Source organism: Cervus canadensis, chromosome 4 (genome assembly GCF_019320065.1).
Source record: "Cervus canadensis isolate Bull #8, Minnesota chromosome 4, ASM1932006v1, whole genome shotgun sequence".
Taxonomy (NCBI): Eukaryota; Metazoa; Chordata; class Mammalia; order Artiodactyla; family Cervidae; genus Cervus; species Cervus canadensis.
In genome coordinates, this window is record NC_057389.1 from 67,771,219 (window position 1) to 67,794,346 (window position 23,128).

General features: G+C 39.7%; 2 protein-coding genes across 2 annotated transcripts; one reads left to right on the forward strand and one right to left on the reverse strand.

Annotated features, from left to right (window-relative positions):
* The first annotated feature begins 18,962 nt into the window (after window positions 1–18,962).
* On the forward strand, window positions 18,963–19,910 carry LOC122440000 (olfactory receptor 56). Its single transcript, XM_043465694.1, has one exon. It carries the CDS (start codon window positions 18,963–18,965, stop codon window positions 19,908–19,910), a length of 948 nt encoding a protein of 315 aa, XP_043321629.1.
* Window positions 19,911–22,153: 2,243 nt separating this feature from the next.
* LOC122440006 (gametocyte-specific factor 1) lies at window positions 22,154–22,873 on the reverse strand. The gene has a single exon (XM_043465700.1). The coding sequence runs from the start codon at window positions 22,767–22,769 to the stop codon at window positions 22,266–22,268; it is 504 nt and encodes a 167-aa protein (XP_043321635.1). The 5' UTR covers window positions 22,770–22,873; the 3' UTR covers window positions 22,154–22,265.
* Window positions 22,874–23,128: the final 255 nt, after the last annotated feature.

A 23,128-nucleotide genomic window follows, 5' to 3' on the forward strand; every position in this document is an offset into this window, starting at 1 on the left:
GACAGAGCCAGGCTGCCTCTCCCCTCTGAGGTGCCTTTGTTTTAGAAATCCTGGTTGATTTCCATAATTGGTCATTTGGGCTACTTGTTTTTTTCTCTTCTTGTGACTTAAATTAATATTCTTCTGTTTAAATTAACTAATAAAGAATGAGCCCCTAAAGCCTTAGGCCCCTACTCTTTACTCTAATAAAAGCAGGACCCCGGGCCTGTGCATTCTCCCTCTTTCTCTACATCCTGCCTTGCTGTGTGTTCCCACATGTGTTGTATAAGTAATAAAACCTCTATTTTCTCAAAGTTTCCTGACAGTTATTGCTGAAGGATGTGTTGCAATCATAATAGGAACCACAAGGCTTGGTCCACCCACAGCATCAGTTATTGATAAGATGAGGCCATATATTTTTTTAAAAAACTTTTTTTTTGTATTGACATATAGCCAATTAACAATAGTTTGATAGTTTCAAGTGGACAGCAAAGGGACTCACCATACATATACATATATCCATTCTACCTTGAACTCCCCTTCCATCCAGCCTGCCACATAACGTTGAGTAGAGTTCCCTGTACTATACAATAGGCCCTTGTTAATATCCAATTTAGACGAGATCCAGTGCATTCAGGGTGGTATGACCATAGACTGGTTATCCATTTTAGATACAGCAATGTCCATCCCAAACTCCCTAACTATCCCTTCTCCCATCCTTCCTTCTGGCAACCATAAGTTCATTCTCTAAATCTGTGAGACTTTTTCTATTTGGTAAGTAAGTTCATTTGTATCATGTCTTTTTAGATTCTGCTTATAACAGATATCATACGATGTTTCTGCTCCTCTGTCTTCTCTGTTCTTCATACTTCAGTCAGTATGACAATCTCTAGGCTCATCCATGCTGCTGCAAATTGTGTTATTTCATTCTTTTTGATGGCTGAGTAATATTCCATTGTATATATGTACCACAACTTCTTTATCCATTCCTCTGTCAAGCTGCTTCAAAGTGGCTCTCTCGGCATAACTGCAGTGCCACCAGTCCCTTACCTGTCCTTGGGAATCATTGTCAGTGCTTCTGTTCCTCTGTCCTGCCCTGTACTGCTGGCCAAAACTTGCTAGGTAGAAGCTTGTGTGTATCCTTCTGCGTTGCAGCGACTTGTGTGGGCTTCCCTCAGTCCCCTAAGCTCACCCTCTATGTCTCAGGGCTGTGCACACCTGTTTCAGCTCCCCGGGCTGGTCTCTGCCGAATGGTGCTATTGTGGACTTGTTTTGGCTCCCTGTGCCCGCCCTCTGCGTTGCGGGGTTGATGTGCACTTGTTTCGTCTCATTGTCTGCACTCTTTGTCCTTTTTCTTACTTTTATAAGTATCTTTCAATAGCATTATAGTAAATATAAGATTCCATTCCAGTTTTAGAAGCAAGAAGTCCAAAATTCAGGAATCTGCAGGTCTGGCATCTTCTGAAGCATCCCCTTGGCTTGCAAATGGCTGCCTCCTGCTACCTCCTCACATGGTCTTCTCTGTGCAGAGGTGATGATATATTTTTTATTATTCAGTTTGTTGATATTGTATACCACACTGATTGTTTTGCAGATATTGAAGAATCCTTGCATTGCTGTGATAAATCCCCCCTTGATCATGGCATTTGATCTTTTAATATATTATTGAATTCTCTTAACTTTTGCTTATCTGCAAAGTTTTTGATTTCTCCATTAAATCTGAATGAAAGTCTCACTGGATAGAGTATTGTTTATTATAGTTTCTTTCCTTACATTACTTTAAATATATTCTACCATTCCCTTCTGGCTTGCAGAGTTTCTGCTGAGAAGTCAGCTTTCAACCTTATGGGAGTTCCTTTGTATGTTGTCATTTTTCCCTTACTGCTTTTAATATTTTATCTTTGTCTTTAATTTCTGTCAATTTAATTACCATGTGTCAGACACATAGTAATTGTTCCTCCTTGGATTTATCCTGACTGGGACTCTCTGCACTCCTTGGACTTGGTTGACTGTTTCCTTTCTTATGTTAGGGAAATTTTCAGCTATAATCTCTTCAAATATTTTCTCTAGGCCTTTCTCCCTTCTCCTTTTGGGATACATATAATGTGAATGCTGGTGTGTTTACATTGTCTCAGAGGTCCCTTAGGCTGTCTTCATTTCTTTTCATTCTTTTTTCTTTATTATGCTCCATGGCAGTGATTTCCACCATTCTGTCTTACAGGTCACTTATCTGTTCTTCTGCCTCAGTTATTCTGCTATTTATCCCTTTTAATGTATTTTTTATTTAAGTTATTGTATTATTCATCTGTTTGTTCTTTAGTTCTCTTAAGTCTTTTTTAAAAACCTTTTTTTGCATTGTCTCAATCTTTGCCTCCATTGAATTCATTCTTTTATCCAAGACCCTGAATCATTGTCACTATCATTATTTTGAATTCTTTTTCTGGTAAGTTGCCTATTTTCACTTCATTTAGTTGTTTTTCTGGGATTTTATCTTGTTCCTTCATCTGGGACATAATCCTCTGTATTTTCATTTCAATTAACTTTCTGTGAGTGTGGTTTTCATTCTGGAGGTGGCAGGAATGTAGTTCTTGCTTCTGCTGTCTGCCCTCTGGTGGATGAGTCTATCTAACAGGCTTGTGCAAGCTTCCTAGTGGTAGGGCCTGGCCACGGGTAGAACTGGTTCTTCCTCTGGTGGTCAGTGCTGTGCTCAGTAAAACTTTGATCCACTGGTTTGCTGATGGGTGGGGCTGTATTTTCTCCCTGTTAGTTGCTTGACCTGAGGTAACCTAGTCCTGGAGTTTACAGGCTCTATGTAGGGCTAGTGGCAATGGCCTCTAGGAGGGCTCATGCCCAGTGGGTATTTCCTGGGACTTCTGCTGCCAGTGCCTTTGTCCCCATGGTGAGCCAGAACCAACCAATGCTTCTGCAGTGGACCCTCCAATGCTACAAAGTAGGTTTGGTTCAGTCTCCTGTGGGGTCACTGCTCTCCTTTCTTTTGGGTTCTTCAAAACATTGTCTTTGTTATAGCTCTAAAAAATGTACCCCTTTTTCTTCTCTTGCTTCTAGCTCCTACACTGAGGGTGATGTTCAGAAGAGGCAGGAAGATCTGGGAACAGAGAAGAAAATTGGGTTTTTGCAAATTGATTTTCAGCACATTGGCTATTAAGGAGTTGAGTTAGAGCAGTTACTACTCTCCTCCCTTTTCAGTTTTTCTCTTATCCTCCCTATCCTTCTCAAATTTTTCTAAAAATTTGCAGAGGAAGGAACATCCCCAAATTCATTCTATGAGACCACCATTACCCTGATACCAAAGCCGGACAAAAATATCACAAAAAAGAAAATTACAGGGCAATATCACTGATGAACATGGATGAAAAATCCTCGACAAGATATTAACAAGTTATAAAAGAAACAAAGTTGTAGGAAACAAAATTAATACACAAAAATCTGTTGCACTTCTGTACACTAACAATAAAAGATCAGATAGAGAAGAGACAACCCCACTTACCACCACATAAAAAAGAACAAAATACCTGGTATAAACTTCTCTAAGGATACAAAACACCTGTACTCAAAAACTATAAGACACTAATGAAAGAAATTAAAGACAACCCAAATCAGATGGAAAGATATACCATGTTCTTGGGTTGGAAGAATCAATATTGTCAAAATGGCTATACTATCCAAAGCAATGCACAGATTCAACACAGCCCCTCTCAAACTACCAAGGGCATTTTTTGCAGAACTAGAACAAAATATCTTAAAATTTGTATGCAGAAACATAAGACCTCTAACAGCCTTGGAAATCTTGAGAAAGAAAAATAGAGCTGAAGGAATCAGGCTCCTTGACTTCAGACTAGACTACAAAGCTACAGTCATCAAAACAGTATGTTACTGCCACAAAAACAGAAACATAGATCAATGGAGCAGGATAGAAAGACCAGAAATAAAACTTTGAAAACATTTGCAAATGATGCTATGGACTAGTGATTAGTCTCCAAAATTTACAAACAGCTGATGTGGTTCAGTACCCAAAAAGCAAACAACCCAATCAAAAAATGGGCAGAAGACCTAAATAGACATTTCTCTAAAGAAGACATTTAAATGGCCAAGAGGCCAATGAAAAGATGTTCATCATTGCTGATTATTAGAGAAATTCAAATCAAAACTGCATTGAGGTATCACCTCACACCAGTCAGAATGTCCATCATCAAAAAATCTACAAACAATAAATGCTGGAGAGGGTGTGGAGAAAAGAGAACCCTTTTGAATTGCTGGTGGGAATGTAAATTGATTTAGCTACTGTGGAGAACAGTATGGAAGTTCCTTAAAAAACTAAAAATAGAGCTGTCATATGGTCCAGCAATTCCACTCCTTGGTGTATATCTGGGAAAAAAATATGGTTTGAAATGATACAGACACCCCAGTGTTTATTGCAGCACTGTTTACAATAACCAAGAGATGGAAGCAACCTAAATGTCATTGACTGATGAATAAAGATGTGGTACATATATACAATGGAATAATAATCAGCCATAAAAAAGAATGAAATAATGCCATTTGCGGCAAGATGGATGGACCTGGAGATTATCATATCAAGTGAAGTAAGACAGGTAGAGAAAGAGAAATATTATATAATATTGCTTATATGCAGAATCTTAAAACTGATACAAACAAATCTATTTTACAAAATAGAAACAGATTCAAAGACTTAGAGAATGAATTTATGGTTACCAGGGGACAAAATTTGGGGGGGAGAGAGATAGATTGGGAGTTTGGGATTGACATGTATGCATTGCCATATTTAAAATTTATAACCAAAAAGGACTTACTGTAAAAAGTTAAAAACTAAAGAAGATGAAAAAACTATGTGTACCTAATAATGTGACCTTATGTAAAGTGAAACCTGAAAGAACTAAAAATAGAAGTAGACAAATTCACAACATAATGTGAGATTTTAGCACACTTTTCTTAGAAAATTTAGAATACAATAATAAAATACCAGTAAGGATATGGAGGACTTGAACAACTAGAGTGCCAACTTGACCTAGTGAACCTGTGTAGAAAATTCCACCTAATTACCACAAATTACACATTCTCTTGAAGTGCACACCCAACAGCTGCTAAAATTGATCACATGCTATTCTATAAAGCAAGTCTTGAAATATTTCAGAGCATTGAAATTAGACAAATTTCAATATTCTTCTAATATTTTGCCAGAAGTTAATTGAAAAAGTATAAAATTCATTCATATGTATTATAAAGAATTAACAAACAGAAATCTCAGTTAGATAGAGTTGTGAGACAAAAAGGGAGAACTTTCATGCTATGGCATGATAGCAAAGCCCAACTGGAAGAAGAAAAACTTTCTTGACAATGACTTGGTAGATGAAAAGCTGTGAATTCTCTTTTCTCTACCCCTTCCAATCTCCTTTTCCTCTTTTAAAAAGTGTTCTTCTTCCCTTTATGTTAGGACACTTGCATATGGCTCCTCATGATTGCAGACCTTGAATTGCAATTTTCTGTTGATCATGAACAAATCCATCTTTGCTAGAGAAATATCTGGAGTTTATTTTCTCCAGGTCAACAGTATATTCATATATATAGAAATTAAGGGATAAGCTTCTAAGTAAACTGCAAATTAAATAAGAAAGCAAAATGGAAATTTTAAAATATTTTGAAAAGAGATAATAAAGATATGACATATCCAAACTTGTGGAATAGATAAAGCCATGTTTAGAGGGAAATTCATAACCTTAAGTTACCAGACAGGAAGTTAGCCAATAGCGATGAGAGGCAGCACCTGTAGCTAAATGTCCAATGGTCATCTAATACGACCGAGCAATTTACCAGCCCTGCCCCAAATATGCCATTAGTACCCTGAAAGAGTCAGGGGGATGGAAAAATCCCCCATCTGCTGATTGGCAAGACTTTTCCTACTCCAGCATATGCACACACCTCACACCGTCAAGTACTAAAGTAACATTTGGTGGCCATTGGACTCATTAACTGCTCATAAATATTGCGTGAATTGTTGTTCAATTGCTCAGTCGTGTCCAACTCTTTGTGACCCCATGGACTGCAGCAAGCCAGGATTCCCTGTCCTTCACCATCTCCCAGAGCTTGCTCAAACTCATGTCCATTAAGTCAGTGTTGCCATCCAGCCATCTCCTCCTCTGTTGTCCCATTCTACTCCTGCCTTCAATCCTTCCCAGAATCAGGGTCTTTTCTAATGAGTTGACTCTTCGTATTAGGTTGCCAAAGTACTGGAGCTTCAGCTTTAGCATCAGTCCTTCCAATAAATATTCAGGATTGATTTCCTTTAGGATTGACTGGTTTGATCTCCTTGCATCCCGAGGGACTCTCAAGAGTCTTCTCCAGCACCACAGCTCAAAAGCATCAATTTTTTGGTGTTCAGACTTCTTTATGTTTCAACTCTCACATCCATACATGACTACTGGAAAAACCATAGCTTTGACTATATGGATCTTTGTCGGCCAAAAATGCATACATCTAATTATAGCCGACTGAATAATGGGGAAGATAAGCATAGTAGAGCATCTTGCTACACAACCTGCAGCTGTCAATCAAGACTCAATAAATGACCCCCTGGATTATGGAAATGACCTTGCTTTAAAAACTCTGTACCCCAGCCCTCCAGGGCCATTGCCTCCCTTGGTATGGCCTACCTCTCTCTTGAGGTGTTCTTTCTGTTCTTTCTTTCCTTATCATCAACAAATTTTCTTGCAATGGATAAGACTTTAGATTTTTTTTCATCCTTACCAAGAATCAAGGCCAATGGAAGGAGGGGTTTCCAGACTCCCCTCCACTAAAAAAGTGGATGTATTTAAAAATGAAAAAGGCAGAAGATGTCTAATTTTCTTCTCAGGAAGTTAGCAAAGAAGCATTACATATATAAACCTCTTGTATGCCTTTATATATATTTTAAAATAAAAAACAAAAATTAGAAAATCAAGGTGTAGAAAAGTAGTGTTCTAACATGTGTAAACATGGGGGAGAAATTCACTGTCATACTGGTTTTTAAGTGCATAAAATATACCAAGAAAAATACATTAAATATTTGGGAGAGGATTTCTCTGTACATCCCTTTCTAACTTTTGAATTTTTAAACTCATTACTACCAACTCAGAACAAAAAAGCTAAACATGAAACAAAATAATTACAGATGCAACTTGGTGTTATATGGTGTTCTCTCTGTCTCAGAATTTTAGCTGAAACAAAAAGTTGAGGACAATGGATGGTTAATTCCCAACATTCAAAGAAGAATCAAACTGTAGGGGCAGGATTTATCCATGTGTGGTTCCAGATAGGCTCCATCACACAAGTTAGTGACAATTCCTTCAACCTGTGTCCCACAGGGGTTGACTGATCAAGTGGAGAGACTGGGTCACAGAGAGACTGAATATATCTCTTTGAGACGACTTCTGATGAAGAAAGAACCTGTGGATGGAAGTGGTATGATATTTTCCAAGAGTTGTCTACACTAGTTATTGGCTAGACTTGAGTCATCTTGAAAGGGAAACTGGCCCTAATGTTTGTTAAAGCCACAAAATTTATTTATTTCTTGTTGTTCAGTCATTGTGTCCAACTCCGTGACTCCATGAACTGCAGCATGCCAGTCTTCCCTGTCCTTCACTCTCTCCCGGAGTTTACTCAAAATCATGTCCATTGAGTCGGTGTTGCCATCCAAAAGATGTTGAGCATCTTTTCATGTGCCTATTGGCCATCTGTATGTCTTCTTTGGAAAAATATCTAGATCTTTCACCCATTTTTTTGATTGTTTTTCTGATATTGAGCTGTATGAGCCATTTGTATATTTTGGAAATTAATTCCTTGTTGGTCATATCATTTGCAAATATTTTCTTCCAGTTCATAGGTTGTCATTTTGTTTTGTCTATGGTTTCCTTTGCTGTGCAAAAGCTTATAAGTATGTCCAACTTGTTTACTTTTGCTTTTATTTCCATTACTCTAGAAAGCAGATCCAAAAAATATTTCTGCAATTTGTGTCAAAGAGTATTCTGCCTACATTTCTTCTAGAAGTTTTATGATTTCTGATCTTATGTTTAGGTTTTTAATCCACTTTGAATTTGTTTTTGTATATGTTAGGGAATGTTCTAATTTTATTCTTTTATATGTAGTTGTGCAATTTTTCTTGCCTCACTTATTGAAGAAGGTGTCTGAACGGGAGCCTTGCTGAGTAGAATATTCTTGGTTGTAGGTTTTTTTTCCTTTTCATAAGTTTAAATATACTATGCCACTCCCTTCTGTCTTACAGAATTTCTGCTGAAAAGTCAGCTGGTAATCTATAGAAATTCCCCTGTATATAACTTCTAGCTTTTCCCTTGTTGCTTCTAATCTCTCTTTAGCTTAATTTTTGCCATTTTAATTATGTTGTATTTTGGTGTGTTCCTCTTTGGGTTAATCCTGTTTGGATCTCTCTGTGCTTCCTGGACTTGGACCTTTGTTTTCATTCCCAGATTAAGGAAGTTTTCATCTCTTATGTCTTCAAATATGTTCTCAGCCCCCCTTTCTCTCTCTCCTTCTGAGACACCTATAATAGGAATATGAGTGTACATGGTGTTGTCCCAGAGGTCTCTTAAACTGTCCTCATTTATTTTTTTTCCAGTTTCAGTGATTTTCACTACCATCTTTCTAGCTCACCGATCTGTTCCTCTGTGTCATTCCTCTGTGTTGATTGCTTCTAGTGTATTTTTCATTTCATTTGCTGTATTATTCATCTTTGGTTGCCTATATTTTCTAACTTTTGTTCAAAACTTCTACTGTCTCACTCTGCTTCCATTCTTCTCTTGAATTCTGTTATCATGTTTATGATCATCACTCTGAACTTTTTCTTATATAAATTTCCTATCTCCACTCACTTTGTTTTTCCTCACAAGAGCATTATCCTGTTCCCTCATTTGGAACATGTTCTTCTGTCTACTCATTTTGCCTAAACTGTTATCTTTATTTCTATGTATTTCATAAGTTAGTTATGTGTTTTGACCTTGAATAAGTGAACTTTTGTAGGGGATGTCCTATGTATCTCAGCAGTGCACTCCTATTTTGTTACCAGAGCTCTAGTGGTCCCCTCTGTGTGAGCTGCATGGGTTTTTCTGTATTGATGAGCTGACTACTGGGTCTAGTAGACTTGGTTCACCCCTGGCCCGGTTGGCTGTCAGGCTTTGCTTTGTGCAGATGCTGCATGCTGATGGTAGGCAAGGCCAGGTCATGAGGTGGCTTGCTGCATAACCCCATTGGACCCCAGGGCTATTGCGGGCTAACTGGTGAGCAGAGTCAGTGTCTTGGAGATGCTAGGGCTGGTGTCTATTCACTAGTGAGTAAAGCCAGGTCCTGGGATTAGTGCTGGACCACTGACAGGCAGAATTGGGTCCTGGGGTCTTGCTGCAGGGCACAGGGGTCCCAGGGCTGGTATCAGACTGCTGGTTATTGGAGCTGGTTCCTGACAGAGCTTTCTGTAGGGTCTGGGTGTTCCAAAGCTTGTGTTGGCCTGGTGATAAGTGGGGCCAGGGCCCAGGTGGTCTCAGAACAGGATCTGGCCTGCTGACGGGTGGGCTGAGTCCCTAGACTGTAGGCCTGTGATTGTCCTACAGATCTTATTCACTTGCTCTTGGGTGAGGCTGGTCCCAAGGCTAGAGCAGTCTTGTTGCTTTAAGTATTCTTTTTATCTTTATGCTTCAGTCTGAATATTTTCTACTGGTACTAGTCCTATATTCAGCTGTGTCTTTTCTGGAGGTAAATGAATGTATTTTGTTTGTAATTTTATCTAATATGTTTTTCAGCTCTCAAATTTCCATTTTCTAAAAATTGATCCCAAGTCTCTAGTAAAATTATCCACCATGTGATTTATAAATAATGGTTATTTCAAAGTCCATTCCTTATAACTCCTACACCTGAATCTCCTATATGTCTGCTTCTATTGCCTATTAACATTTTCTTTTTTGTTTATTTGATCTCGTCTCCTGAGATGCTGGGTAATTTTATTAACTGTAGAAATAATTTGAAGGTTGTTACTTTCTAAAAAGAGGATTTGCTTTTGTTGACCATTAAAGTTGAGAAGATCACCTTAATATGATCTAAAATTGGACTGATTTAAAACTGTGTTTTCGTCTTTGTGAGAGCTCATCTCTTCCTAGCTCACCATTGTTTGTAGTGTATGTCCTTTACAACATTCCACCTGAAAGACTGTTTTTCTCTTTAAAAATTTTTTAGAGGAGGAGAATAACTGCCTCATTGCTAAGCCTTAACACCTATTTTTGGATCTCCAGCACATCAGACCCCCAAACTCTGCTCAACTCCTAACCTTTTAGTCTCTGTTTTATGCTCAGTTTCTCACCCTCTGAACCTTATGCTATTTATTGATCAGCAGACACCTCAAGAGGAAAAGCTCATATAAACCTGAATTCACTTTAGCATGCTTCCCTTTTCTCTATAATTCTGCTCCCTGAGTCTTGGCTGTCTTGATTTATTTCTGATGCTTTCAAATTTGTTTTTTATTTTGTCCAGATTTTCCAATTTTTTTGACAAATAGAAAGTTCAATATGGAAAAAATATTTAATTTTGCTTAATTCTGTTAAGCATTTATTTGATACCAAAGTCAAAAGTATCCTTGATATCTATAATGGAATGAATGTTTGTCTCCCCAGAATTCATGGCAACCCTCTCCAGTGTTCTTGCTTGGAGAATCCTGCGGACAGAGGAGCCTGGAGGGCTGCTGTCCATAGGGTCGCACAGAGTCAGACATGACTGAAGCGACTTAGCATGCATGCATGCATTGGAGAAGGAAATGGCAACCCACTCCAGTATTCTTGCCTGGAGAATCCCAGGGACAGAGGAGCCTGGTGGGCTGCCGTCCATAGGGTCGCACAGAGTCAGACACGACTAAAGCGACTTAGCAGCAGCAGCAGAATTCATGAGTAATGTTCTAATCCCCAGTATGACTGTATTTGGTGTAAGGAAGCAATTAAGATTAAAGGAGTTCATAAGGATGGGGTTTTTATCTGATAGAATTAGTGTCCTTATAGGAGGAGATAGCAGAGAGCTCATTCTTTCTCTGCACATGCTCAGAGTTTTGAAAGATCATATGAGAAAAAAGTCACTATCTTCAACCCAGGAGGAGTGCCTACAACTGAAGCAGCATTCTGCCAAAAACTTAATCTTGTACTTCCAGAACTGTAAGAAAACTAATTTCTGTTGTTTAAGCCACACAAACTACTTTGTCATAGAAGCCTGAGCAGATGAATACAGCATCCATCACTCAGAGATCACCAGGACCACATTTATTGTCAAAGATGGAGATTGCATTTCTGGATCAAGGATTGAAGTGTTTCTTAGGATTCAGTGTGTCTCACATTAAAAGAAAACCATTTAGAAACAAAGCAGAAGTTACCTTGTGTGACAATTTCATTAACAATTTTGTAACAAGCTCCTCTTACACTCTCTCACTAAAGACCCCTCTGTTCTCCATGTTGCATCAAACATTAACTAGCCTAACTCAGTTTGACTACAGTGGCGCTTTATTTCTCTGCTCCCTGATTGAGAGGGGACTCAAAAGTTCTCCTTCTTGAGTACACTCCTAGAAAGGGGACTGGCTTTTCAATTTCCAGATGGAGGCTCACTAACTACAAACACTTATGGGCCTGCTTCCATGGAACTGACCTGGTGACAGATCTTCGAGAAGTTGAAATGTGTTTCTCAGGGAGACTGTGTATGTAGGTGAATGTAGAATTGGTGCTTGGAGAATTCTGAAGTTGTGAGATAAGATGGAGCAGCTCATGCTTGTAAGAAAAGGACAAAATGCACCAACAGTCTAGGGTCAAGATGACTAGATTGCTTGTTTGTCAAGTAGATATTTTGTGAGGCCACCATCTCAAACCTTCTTAGAAAACTCTCTTCTGAGAGTGGTCTGTGTGAAGGACTGAAAGGAAACTGCCAGGGTCAGGAAATGAGGGAGTCACAAGAGATCAACTGGAGACAGTCTGCCCTTATCAGGGAACTGTCACTGCAGAGCTCTCAGAAGGTGGGGAAGGCATTCAACATCTATTAACATGCAGGAATGATAGAGAGAGAGACAGACAGGCACATAGACAGACAAGCAGATAGATCACACACTGGACTTTAGATATCTCACTGCAGATGACACTGATATATACCCAACAGGTTTCTCCAGTGCCCCCCTACATACATGATCTTCCCTTAAATCCTAGAAAACCAAATAAGGAAGAAAGACCTCTAAGTATCAAAATGAAAGGAGCAGGATAAAAAGGAAATGGCAACCTACTTCAATTTTCTTGCCTGGAGAGTTCCATGGACAGAGGAACCTGGCTGCATAGTTCTTGGGACCATGAGAATCGGACATGACTTAGTGCTATCTTTCTTTTCCACTCTTCCCTCTGGTGGGTCCCCAAGCTCCAATCAGATCTGAACTGAGCAGAGGTCATGGGGAAGGTTTTTAATTTGGTGAGAGATTTAAGATATGACTTGTATCAAGCTGGATCTTAGCCTACTTGAAAGTTGTTCTTGATTAGCTAAGTGGAGATAGGCTTCTACCTGAAAGTGGACCAGACAGCTCTGGGATTAGCTTGAACTCCATCAAAGGTGGTGAAGGATTTTCCAGGAATGAAGGTGATCCTAGCTAAACATAAAGCTGTTTTCTGGTTGTATGCAATCATGTTTCACCCAATCTCTATGTAGTTTAAATTAATAGCAACATAATAGATTTCACAGGGTACAACAAATTGCCAGTTGTATGGACAATACACTGTATGAGCTCAGAGAGGCTGAAAGGGTGTGGAATGAATTTTTAGAAGGTGAGAATAGTAATGAAGAGCTTTAGATGGGTCTTTATAGAATAGATTGTTTCAGTAGGAAAAGACAAAGCAGACAAAGTAATTTCCAATGGAAGTTTAACTTGAGCAAAAATGTGGAAGTGGAAAAACTTCAAGTACTTATAGGAAACCAGGTCAGCATGTTCAGGACAATGACAGAGAAGGAGGCTGGAGCAGAAGGGTATGAATGGCTGTATGGAATTTCTTCAAAAACCAGTTTACTGTGCCTAGAAGTAGCCTGACAGAGGTCTATTTTTTTCTAGGTCTCTCTGTCTCCACCTCCCTGTGTCTTCCCAGCTATCTTTTCGATTCCCCTTCTGATCTAATCTGTTCTTTCTATGCATCAACCTCCAACTGAAGGCCCCAAGAGCTTTGTATGGCGGATAAAACATATTTATTAGTGTTGTGAAAATAAAATAGAAATCAGTCACACTTCAAAGAGTTAAAGGATATTAACACGTATATATGGAATTTAGAAAGATGGTAATGATGACCCTATATGTGAGACAGCAAAAGAGACACAGATATGAAGAACAGACTTTTGGACTCTGTGAGAGAAGGTGAGGGAGGGATGATTTGAGAGAATAGCATTAAAACATGTATATTACCTTATGTGAAATAGATTACCAGTCCAAGTTCGATGCATGAAATAAGGCATTCAAAGCTGGTGCTCTAGGACAACCCTGAGGGATGGGATGGGGGGGGGATGGCGTTCAGGATGGGGGACGCATGTACACCCATGGCTGATTCATGTCAATGTATGGCAAAAACCACTACAATATTGTAAAGTAATTAGCCTCCAATTAAAATAAATATATAAACTCAAAAAAAGAGTTAAAGAAAAACATAAATTGACCTAGGCAATTTGGTTTCCAATGAATTGGTCATTTTGAAATTGATTTCATGGGACATAAAGCCAAAATTAAAGTGACTATAACTTATCATCAAACCTGGGGCATCCTTGAGAGTGAAAGAAAGTGCTGTCCATGATTATACTGGGATGACAGACATAATAATGAAATCACAGGACTGCTCACAGAAAAACTGTGAAAGACACTGATTTGATAAGGTTTGGGATGACACCCAGCTCCCATGCCACCATTTGACTCTCTTGAAGATGAGTGCTCTTCTTTCCCTCCCATCAGGTTATAAACTCCTTAGGGCTAGAATTGTGTTCAGTCCCCACCTTTGATTCAAGTGTAACTATTCACTCAGTGCTCTGTATTTCATGGATTCTCAATAAATGTATATTGACTTCATGGGGAAGGCAAAAAAAAAAAAAAGTATGTGTGGATTGTGGGATGCAGAAAAAGCCTATCAGGAAAGCCAAGGGTGGAGACCCCATGAGAGACCTCAGGGTCACTGGGGAAATGTGGAATTTGTCTGTGATGGAGGTTAGAGCACCAAGAAACTTGCCCCACTTCCTGTGCCCTGGCTGCCCTGTGCCTCTCTAATGGCCAGGTTTCCTTCCTCCATCCCGCTGGCCTTCTTCTGGTCTTGTCCCCAAGCTCCCTATTTGATTTTCTTTAATTATAAGCTTGGGAGCTTCTGCTCCAGGCCTGGAATTTGTGGGCTCCTCTGGGACTTCACAGTTTTAACTTCCTCATTCAGGTTCAGTGTTAAGTATTTCACAGGCAACGGGAGACAGTTCTGCAACAAGGGCAGCGAGGCAGCCCATGGAATGTGGACTGGCATCAGAGGGTGGACTCAGATACACAGATCCTGACTCTGTCCCCATCTGCCCACCACCATCTCCTTGACTAAGTTCACTTTCTCCATATCCCCTTATGCTAAGAGGAAGCTGTTGTCTGTCTGAGTCTTGTTGTGTGAGCTGAGAGTCACAAGGAGGCTGCAGGCAACACCTCAGCCTGAGTCTGGCTGAGAAGTTGGTGGGAGCAGAGGAAGGAGGTCAAAGCTGGGGGAAGGGTCTCCTTGCTATGTGCTCTGACCCAGTAAGTACAAATAAGAAAAGGGCAATGAAATGATTTTGACACTGGAATCTCTGCCATAGGGTATCTGCTGAATTTTTTTTTTCCATCAGGGAACCCACTTAAAGGTGAGTGGGATCTCTTCCTGCCACCCTTCTTCTCTCCTCTTTCCAGTCCCTGTTACTAATTGCTGGTCATTTCACGTTTCTGCTTAAATATAATTTTTTCTTCCCACTGTTGTCTGTCTCCTTCAGCTTTTTTCCCCTTTATTTTTGGAGTTGGTGGTGGGCATATACCTTTTAGTGTTATGTGTCTTTTCTGTCTTTCTTCTAGTCCTTTTCTTTTTTAAAATTGTTTAGTTTTAATTGGAGGATAATTGTTTTGCAATATAGTACTGGTTTCTGCCATGTATCAACATGAATCAGCCATAGTACCTTTATGTACGCATGTCCCCTCCCTCTTGAACCTCCTTCCCACCTCCCACCCCATCCCATCCCTAGTTTGTCACAGAGCCCACCTATCTTCTAGTTCTTTGCATTTGATCTATTTCTCTGTTTTTCTTTCTTTAATTTCTACTTGATCTTTTCCTTTTTTCTTTCTCTCGGTTTGGATTGGGAGCTTTAGTGTTGGGTTCCTGGGTTGAATAGTGGTTTACAGCAGGAAGACAAAGGATGAGTGGGGAGAAGCAGGGGTGAAGGGGCAAAGGACAGGACTGATATGGGACTTAGTGTCAACCTGTCCTCCAATGTATATTTTAGATACAAAGTGGCTTCTTTATGCTGTCCTTTCTAGGGAAAAAAATGAAGCCATTAACTAAATAGCAGAAAGGAATGAAATTAATGAGCAAGAAATTAATAACATGGAAGATGAGGGTAGTTTCTTGAGTTGTTTGCATATTACAATCACTTATTCAATAATATTTACTGAGTATATAATATATGTCAGTTACTGCTCTAGGAGCTGGGGATTCCCTGATGAGAAAAAAATGGCATTGGGGGTTATGGGTTCTAGTTGAAAAGCAGAAGACAAATCTGTATGAATTAAATGTAGCAAGTCTGATGGTGTTGAATGCTATGAGAAGCACAAGGCAGGGAAGGAATGGGGAGGAGAGAAGGATTTCAATTGCAAATAGATCTGAGGAAGCCCTGGCTTAGAAGGTTAGTTAGTAGGTGAAGGGACAAGGTAGAGCTTATGTGCAATCAGATTTCCATGAATAGGTAAGAACAAGCACTAAGGTCCCTGAGGTTGGGATGGGAGTAAACACAGGATGCTGGTGAGACCAGAGTCATGGGGATTCTGGGGAGAACAGAAGAAAAGGAGGTCTGAGTGGTGATAGAAAGTCTGCTGATAAAGGCATTCCTTTATTCTTACAGAGATGAGTTCACTTTAGTGGTTAGCTGCTCAGTCAAGTCCAACTCTTTGTGACCCCATGGCTACTCCATGGGGATTCTCCAGGCAACAATGCTGGAGTGGGTTTCCATGCCCTCCTTCAGGGGCTCTTCCCAACCCAGGTCTCCTGCCTTGCAGTGCAGTGTGCAAACAGACTAGGATGGGGGCAGGGATGGAATGACTAATGAGGTAAATTCAGTTAGAGACCATCATCAACCAGGAGAGCAGTGATGACAGTGTGGCCAGGTAGGATGGGCAAGAATGGAAAGTGGTCAGGGGTAGATACATTTTGCAGAAAGAACCACGAGAGATTTATGATGTTGGGATGTGAGAGGGAAGGAGAAATTCAATAGGACCCATGTGTTGTGTCCTGAGAAACTGGACAGACCTGCCCCTAATTTACATGGGGAGGTTAGACTAGGTGTTTTGTTTTTCCAGAAGAGACCAAGAACTCTATCTGATCACTTTAGGTAGGATAAGCCCATTGAATGTCCAAATGGAGATGGTGAGTATAGAGTGTTATAATAATTAGAATTCAAGGGAGCTTATATGTCATTAATCAACTCTATAGTATTGTAGTATACAGTGGTGGGTGAGGGGGAAAGTGGAGGTGTGGAGTGTATGTCGTTGAAGGTACATGTAGCCAAATGATTATATACACATTAGGTCCTTAACATAAAAGGAGGAATTTCTGGTTTGAGGTCTATGGGACCTGGTTTGTTCAGTTGATTGATTCAGTCTGGGCCTGATATGGCCAAGATGGTATTTGAAGACTATAGGAACAGTGACTTGCTCCTGTAGTAGGACCTCCCATCACACCTTTGTGCTGTTTTTGGCAAGGATACCTGGGCATGTCTTTTCTGGGCATGAATCAGAACGTGCTCTGTTCTGTAGGAATTCAGCTCACAGAGCTTAACTCCATGGTGGTGGATCTGGGCAAGGCTATCCTAGTTTTAGAAATTACTCTGTTTCTTTATACAGAGAGCATATCTTGTGTGGTTGCCTTGTTTCCTCTTTGCAAGGAGGTAAGGTACACATGAATATATCCTAAATCAATGTCTCCTGGATACCCCTGTAGTCCATTTGCAGAGAAATTCTATTCTTTTGTAACTATCTCAAGATAGTTCTTACTATATCACTTATTATCCCTCAGAGGAAGAAATATAGCAATGAAGTAGTATATTGAGGTCAAGAACAAGGGCTCCAGCAACTGAAGTGGGAGTCTCTCTGCTTTCAGAAAGTAGAAGTTGCAGCTATGTATTACTTCAACTTGATTATTTTATTCAATCAACACATATGTATTGAGGATATACTATGAACCAGGAAGCCATTAGGGGCTGAACCCATTAGAGGGTGCCAATGTCATGGTGAATGATAAATGATGCTCTTATTCAATAGGATGAGACAGACAATAAAAGTTTTAAACTGTAATCCTGTGTGTGTTGTGGACAAAACAAAAGCAAGAAAGGACTTGAAAAATGCAAGATGCTTATAATTTTAGTGACTTTCACAGATTGTACCTCTTAAGAGGCTGGTATTTGAGTAAAAATCTCAAGCAGATGAGAGATAGAAATATGAGGAAAGAGCATTCCAAAGAGAAAAAATGCAAAGATCCAAAGGTGGGAGTGTCCAAGGAAATTCAAGGAAACACAATGAGCAAAGGGGACATTGTAGGAAATGAGGTCAGAGATATGAGTGTGTGTGTTTGTGTGTGTATCATGTAGGGCCTTGTGTGCCTCTGTAAGTATTTGGGCCTTGTCTGGGGTAATTTGGAGCTTCCCTGGTGGCTCATATTTAATTTGAGAAGTCATTGAGATACTTTCAGCAAGAGAATTACATTATATGACTTACATTTTAAGCAGACTCATTTGAACTGTTATGAGAACAGATTCTAGGGTTTTAATGATAGGAGCCTGGAGACTGACTAGAAGCCTGTAAGAGTCCATCTAAGAGAGAATAGTGGCTTGGACCAAGGCAGCTGTAGAGGAGATAAGCATTACCTGGATTCTGAGATATTCTGAATAGTATAGACAAGAGATTTGTCTGATAGTTTGGATGTAAAAGACATAGAGGAATTAAAAATGGTCCTAAGGTATTTGAGCTCAGCAAAATAAAGAACACCTCAAGTATCCATTACTTTCCTTTATTGTCACATATATGAATTATCTCTTGGGATGAAATGGTCCAAGTTCTGCTAGAGATAGTATACTGAGTAAATTTAGTCCAGCTAAAAACAGTCAGTGCCATATGGGAAAGTCAGTATTTTGCCTATTGAAAGAGGATTGTCCAATAGTCCTGTGACAGATAAACTAACTCAGATTCTATTCTTCTTGGTATGGATACATACAACTGTAGATAAATGGTTCAATTTTATGAGATAGCAAATATCCTCTCATCTATGTTTTGGGAAAAATGAAAGAATGTGCTGTGCTAAGTCGCTTCTGTCATGTCCAACTCTGCAACCCTATGGCCCAGCTGGCCAGGCTCCTCTGTCCATGGGATTCTCCAGGCAAGAATACTGGAGTGGGTTACCATGCCCTTCTCTAGGGGATCTGCCCAATTCAGAGATCAAACCCATGTCTCTTACATCTCTGGCATTGTCAGGCAAGTTCTTTACCACTGGGGCCACCTGGAAAGCTCCTGTCCTCTTATATATCCTTAAGCATGTACTGTTGTGCTCTAATGAATTACAAAAGATACAGATGACTGAAGAAGAAGAATTCAGAGATAAGTAAAGACATGTCTCCCAATCTCAGAATTTCTCTGTCCATGTTTTCAGGTGACTGTGAACAACTGAACCATGGGGATACGGTTGAATCAATCATCCATAGATGGCTTCATCCTCTTGGGCATCTTTTCTCATAGCCAGGCTGATTTTGCCCTATTCTCTGTGGTTATGGTGGTCTTCACAGTGGCCCTCTGCGGGAATGTCCTCCTCATCTGCCTCATCTACATGGATCCTCGACTTCATACACCCATGTACTTCTTTCTCAGCCAGCTCTCCCTCATGGACCTGATGTTGGTCTGTGACATTGTGCCCAAGATGGCATTCAACTTCTTCTCTGGCAGGAAGTTCATCTCCTTTGTGGGTTGTGCCATACAAATTGGATTTTTTGTCTCTCTTGTGGGATCTGAAGGGCTCTTGCTGGGACTCATGGCTTATGACCGCTATGTGGCCATTAGCCACCCACTTCACTATCCCATCCTTATGAGCCAGAAGGTCTGTCTCCAAATTGCTGGGAGTTCATGGACTTTTGGGATAATAGATGGAATGATTCAGATGGTGGGAGCCGTAAGCTTACCCTACTGTGGCTCAAGGAATGTGGATCATTTCTTCTGTGAGGTTCCAGCTTTACTGAAACTGGCCTGTGTAGACACATCCATTTTTGATTCCCTGCTTTTTGCTTGCTGTGTCTTCATGCTGCTCCTGCCCTTCTCCATCATTGTGGCTTCCTATGCCCGAATTTTGGGAGCTGTGCTCCATATGCATTCTGCTTATGCTCGTAAAAAGGCTCTGGCCACCTGTTCTTCCCACCTTACTGCTGTGTCCCTCTTCTATGGGGCAGCCATGTTCATCTACCTTAGGCCTAGGCGCTACCGGGCCCCAAGCCATGACAAGGTGGTCTCTCTCTTCTACACAGTCCTTACGCCTATGCTCAATCCTCTCATTTATAGCTTGAGAAATCGGGAGGTGATGGGCGCCTTGAAGAAGGGGCTGGATCACTGCAGGGTTGGCAACTGGCGCTGAACACCAGGGCATCTGGAGCCTGGTGCTGCCACCTCCTGTTTGCATAATGTTGGCAAGTCATTCTCAGTTTGTGAGTGACTGCTTTCTCATCAATAAATGGGAATCATGACACTGCCCAGCCTCACAGGGATTTTGTTGGGATAACTGTATGTAAATCTAAAGCACCATGAGGAAGCAAGGCATTGTTATTATTATCATTATTGATCATTTATGAAGTCTTTGAAGGAAATTCACTCTATTTTTAATTCTTCTTGGTTATAGTTGTGTTTTATTGAGTGCTTGCTATGTCCTGGGCACAGTCTTTTTTCATTTATGTATCATCTATATTATTTAGTTGATGATTTCACCTAATAAATATAAATATTTTAAATAAAAACTTTCTAGATGGGAGAAATTGAGTCTCTATGATTCTTTATTGGATGGCTCCTAGTCTAAGGGATGTGGGGGAGGGAGAGGTGTGGAATGGGAGTTTGGGGTTAGTAGATGAAAACTACTACATTTAGAATAAGTAAGCAGCAAAGTCCTACTGTGTAGCACAGGGAACTATATCCAATCTCCTGGGATAAACCATAATGGAAAAGAACATTTTAAAAAGAATATATATATATATGTAAAACTGAGTCACTTTGCTGTATAGTGGAGATTAGCAAAACATTGTAAATCAATTATACTTAAATAAAAAAAATACAAATATATCCCTAACTGCTAATAAATTATTTATTTCCAGTACCTGGTTCTGTGCCTCATAGGTAGTAGTTACTTAATAAACCTTATAGAATGAAGGCAAGAAGAAGACATCAAAAGGGATATATGTATGAAAACATTTTTAAAAGCACTATTCAGGTGCCAAATTTGCTTTGGCAACTGTGATTATTTCTGTACTTAAAGTTCTGCAAAAGTAAAACTATATCTGTTTTGGAAAGTGAAGATTAGAACAGAAATGCTACTGAACAACCAATGGATCAAAGAACAAATCAAAAGAAGCATTAAAAATACCTTGAGACAAAAATTAAAAGGGGACATTCAATACACTGAAATTCACGGGATGCAACAAAATAAATTCTAAGAGGAAAGTTCATAGCAATAAACACCAACATTAAAAGAAACCAGAAAAAAATCTCAAATGAACAATCACACTATACAACTCAAGGAAGGAAAAAGAACAAAGGAGCCAAAATACACTAGAGAAGAAAAGATGACAATCAAAGCAGAAATAAACAATATAGATACAGAAAAGACCAATGACACTATGAACCAGTTTTATAAAAAAAATGAATTAAGTTGAAAAAACTTAACCCAGACTGGAATACAAAGTCAAGTGGGCCTTAGGAAGCATCACTGCGAACAAAGCTAGTGGAGGTGATGGAATTCCAGTTGGGCTATTTCAAATCCTGAGAGATGATGCTGTTAAAGTGCTGCACTCAATATGCCAGCAAATTTGGAAAACTCAGCAGTGGCCACAGGACTAGAAAAGGTCAGTTTTCATTCCAGTCCCTAAGAAAGGCAATGGAATATTACTCAGCTATGAAAAGGAACACATTTGAGTCAGTTCTGATGAGGTGAATGAACCTAGAACCTATTATACAGAGTGAAGTGACTCAGAAAGAGAAAGATAAATATCGTATTTGAACACATATATATGCTATCTAGAAAAAATGGTGCTGAAGAATTTATGTACAGGGCAGCAATGGAGAAACAGATAGAAAATAGACTTATGGACATGGGGAGAGGAGAGGAGAGGGTGAGATGTAGGGAAAGAGTAACATGGAAACTTACATTACCATATGTAAAACAGATAGCCAAGGAAACTCAAACAGAGGCTCTGTACCAATCTAGAGGGGTGGGATGCGGTAGGAGATGGAAGAGAGGTTCAAAAGGGAGGGGATATGTGTATACCTATAGCCGATTCATGTTGAGGTTTGACAGAAAATAACAGAATACTGTAAAGCAGCTATCCTTCAATAAAAAAATATATTAAAAAAGGATTCTCTTTGTTCTTACCATCCAATAATTTAATTATAATATGTCACTGTAAAGATATCTCATGTTTGTGTTTTTTGAAATTCATTGAACTTAAATGTGTTGATTCAAGTCTTTTTATCAAACTTGAACCGTTTCGATATTCTTTAAAAAATATTCTTACAGTGTCTTTCTTTCCTCTCTTTCTTGAAAAGAAAGAAATGTTTGTGTTGCTTTGCTTGATGACATCCTATAGTCTCTTAGATTCTTTTTTTTTTTTTTGAAAGTCACAGACAGTTTATCTTTCTATAATTAGATTAGGAGAAAAAAAAATGAAGAACCCACTACAGCAGGAAGAAGAGTCTTCCAGGGTTTGGCATTTGATGAAATATTCAGTTACTGTGCATTTCCATTGTTTTTCCATGGCAGAACATATGGCAGAGACTTGGGAACGCGCATGCCTGAAGCCAGGTTACTCTTATGTTCCATAACTATGTTGCTTGCAGGGCTATTGTTGCCACAGTAGCTGGCTGTGCCCCAGACAAAGGGGGTGCTGGTCTCTTCCCACAGATCTTTATCCCAGTCTTCATCGCAGGGAGGGCACTGCCACGTGCTCTCAGCCAGAGTCTCCTGTCCAAGGTTCCTGGTTTGGTTGACTACATCCTGCTCAATACAGCTTTTGTCATCACAGCTCGAGATATGATGACTGATTTCAGCCCGAGGAACCTGATGGCGAGCATTGAAGGGACAAGTCGCCAGTTTGTTTGCGACATCAGGATGATTCTTTCTGCACTTGATAAGGTGATAAGGAAACCTGCAGGCCCTGATCTGGTGGTTTTTATCATAGGGGCATTGTAACAGCTTTTCAGGGTCCAGAGTATCGATGTAAGTTTCTTCCATGTTGGGATTTAAGGAGCCAAATCCAAAGTGCTCAGCGGAGACACGCTCTCCTCTCCTCACGGTCGCCTTCGCTCACACCCGTGCCCCAGCAACGCTCCCTTCCGGCCCCTGACGTTAGGGGGTGGGGCCTCCACTTCCTGTGACCTCTTAGATTCTTTTAATTATTCTTCTTTCTTTTTTCTTTCTACTTCTTAGACTTGCTAATCTGAATTGACCCTAATCAAGGGCTCTCATTTTTATTTTGCTTTTTAAAGTGTGATATTGATGACTCTAGTGAGTTTTTCATTTCAGTTATGTACTTTTCAGGTTCAGAATGTTTGTTTCATTTTATAATTTATATCTCTTATTGATATTCTCTA

Bases quoted from the DNA above. Each gene is read 5' to 3' on its own strand.
- LOC122440006 (XM_043465700.1), bottom strand. From the start codon at position 22,769: ATGGAAGAAACTTACATCGATACTCTGGACCCTGAAAAGCTGTTACAA.
- LOC122440000 (XM_043465694.1), top strand. From the start codon at position 18,963: ATGGGGATACGGTTGAATCAATCATCCATAGATGGCTTCATCCTCTTG.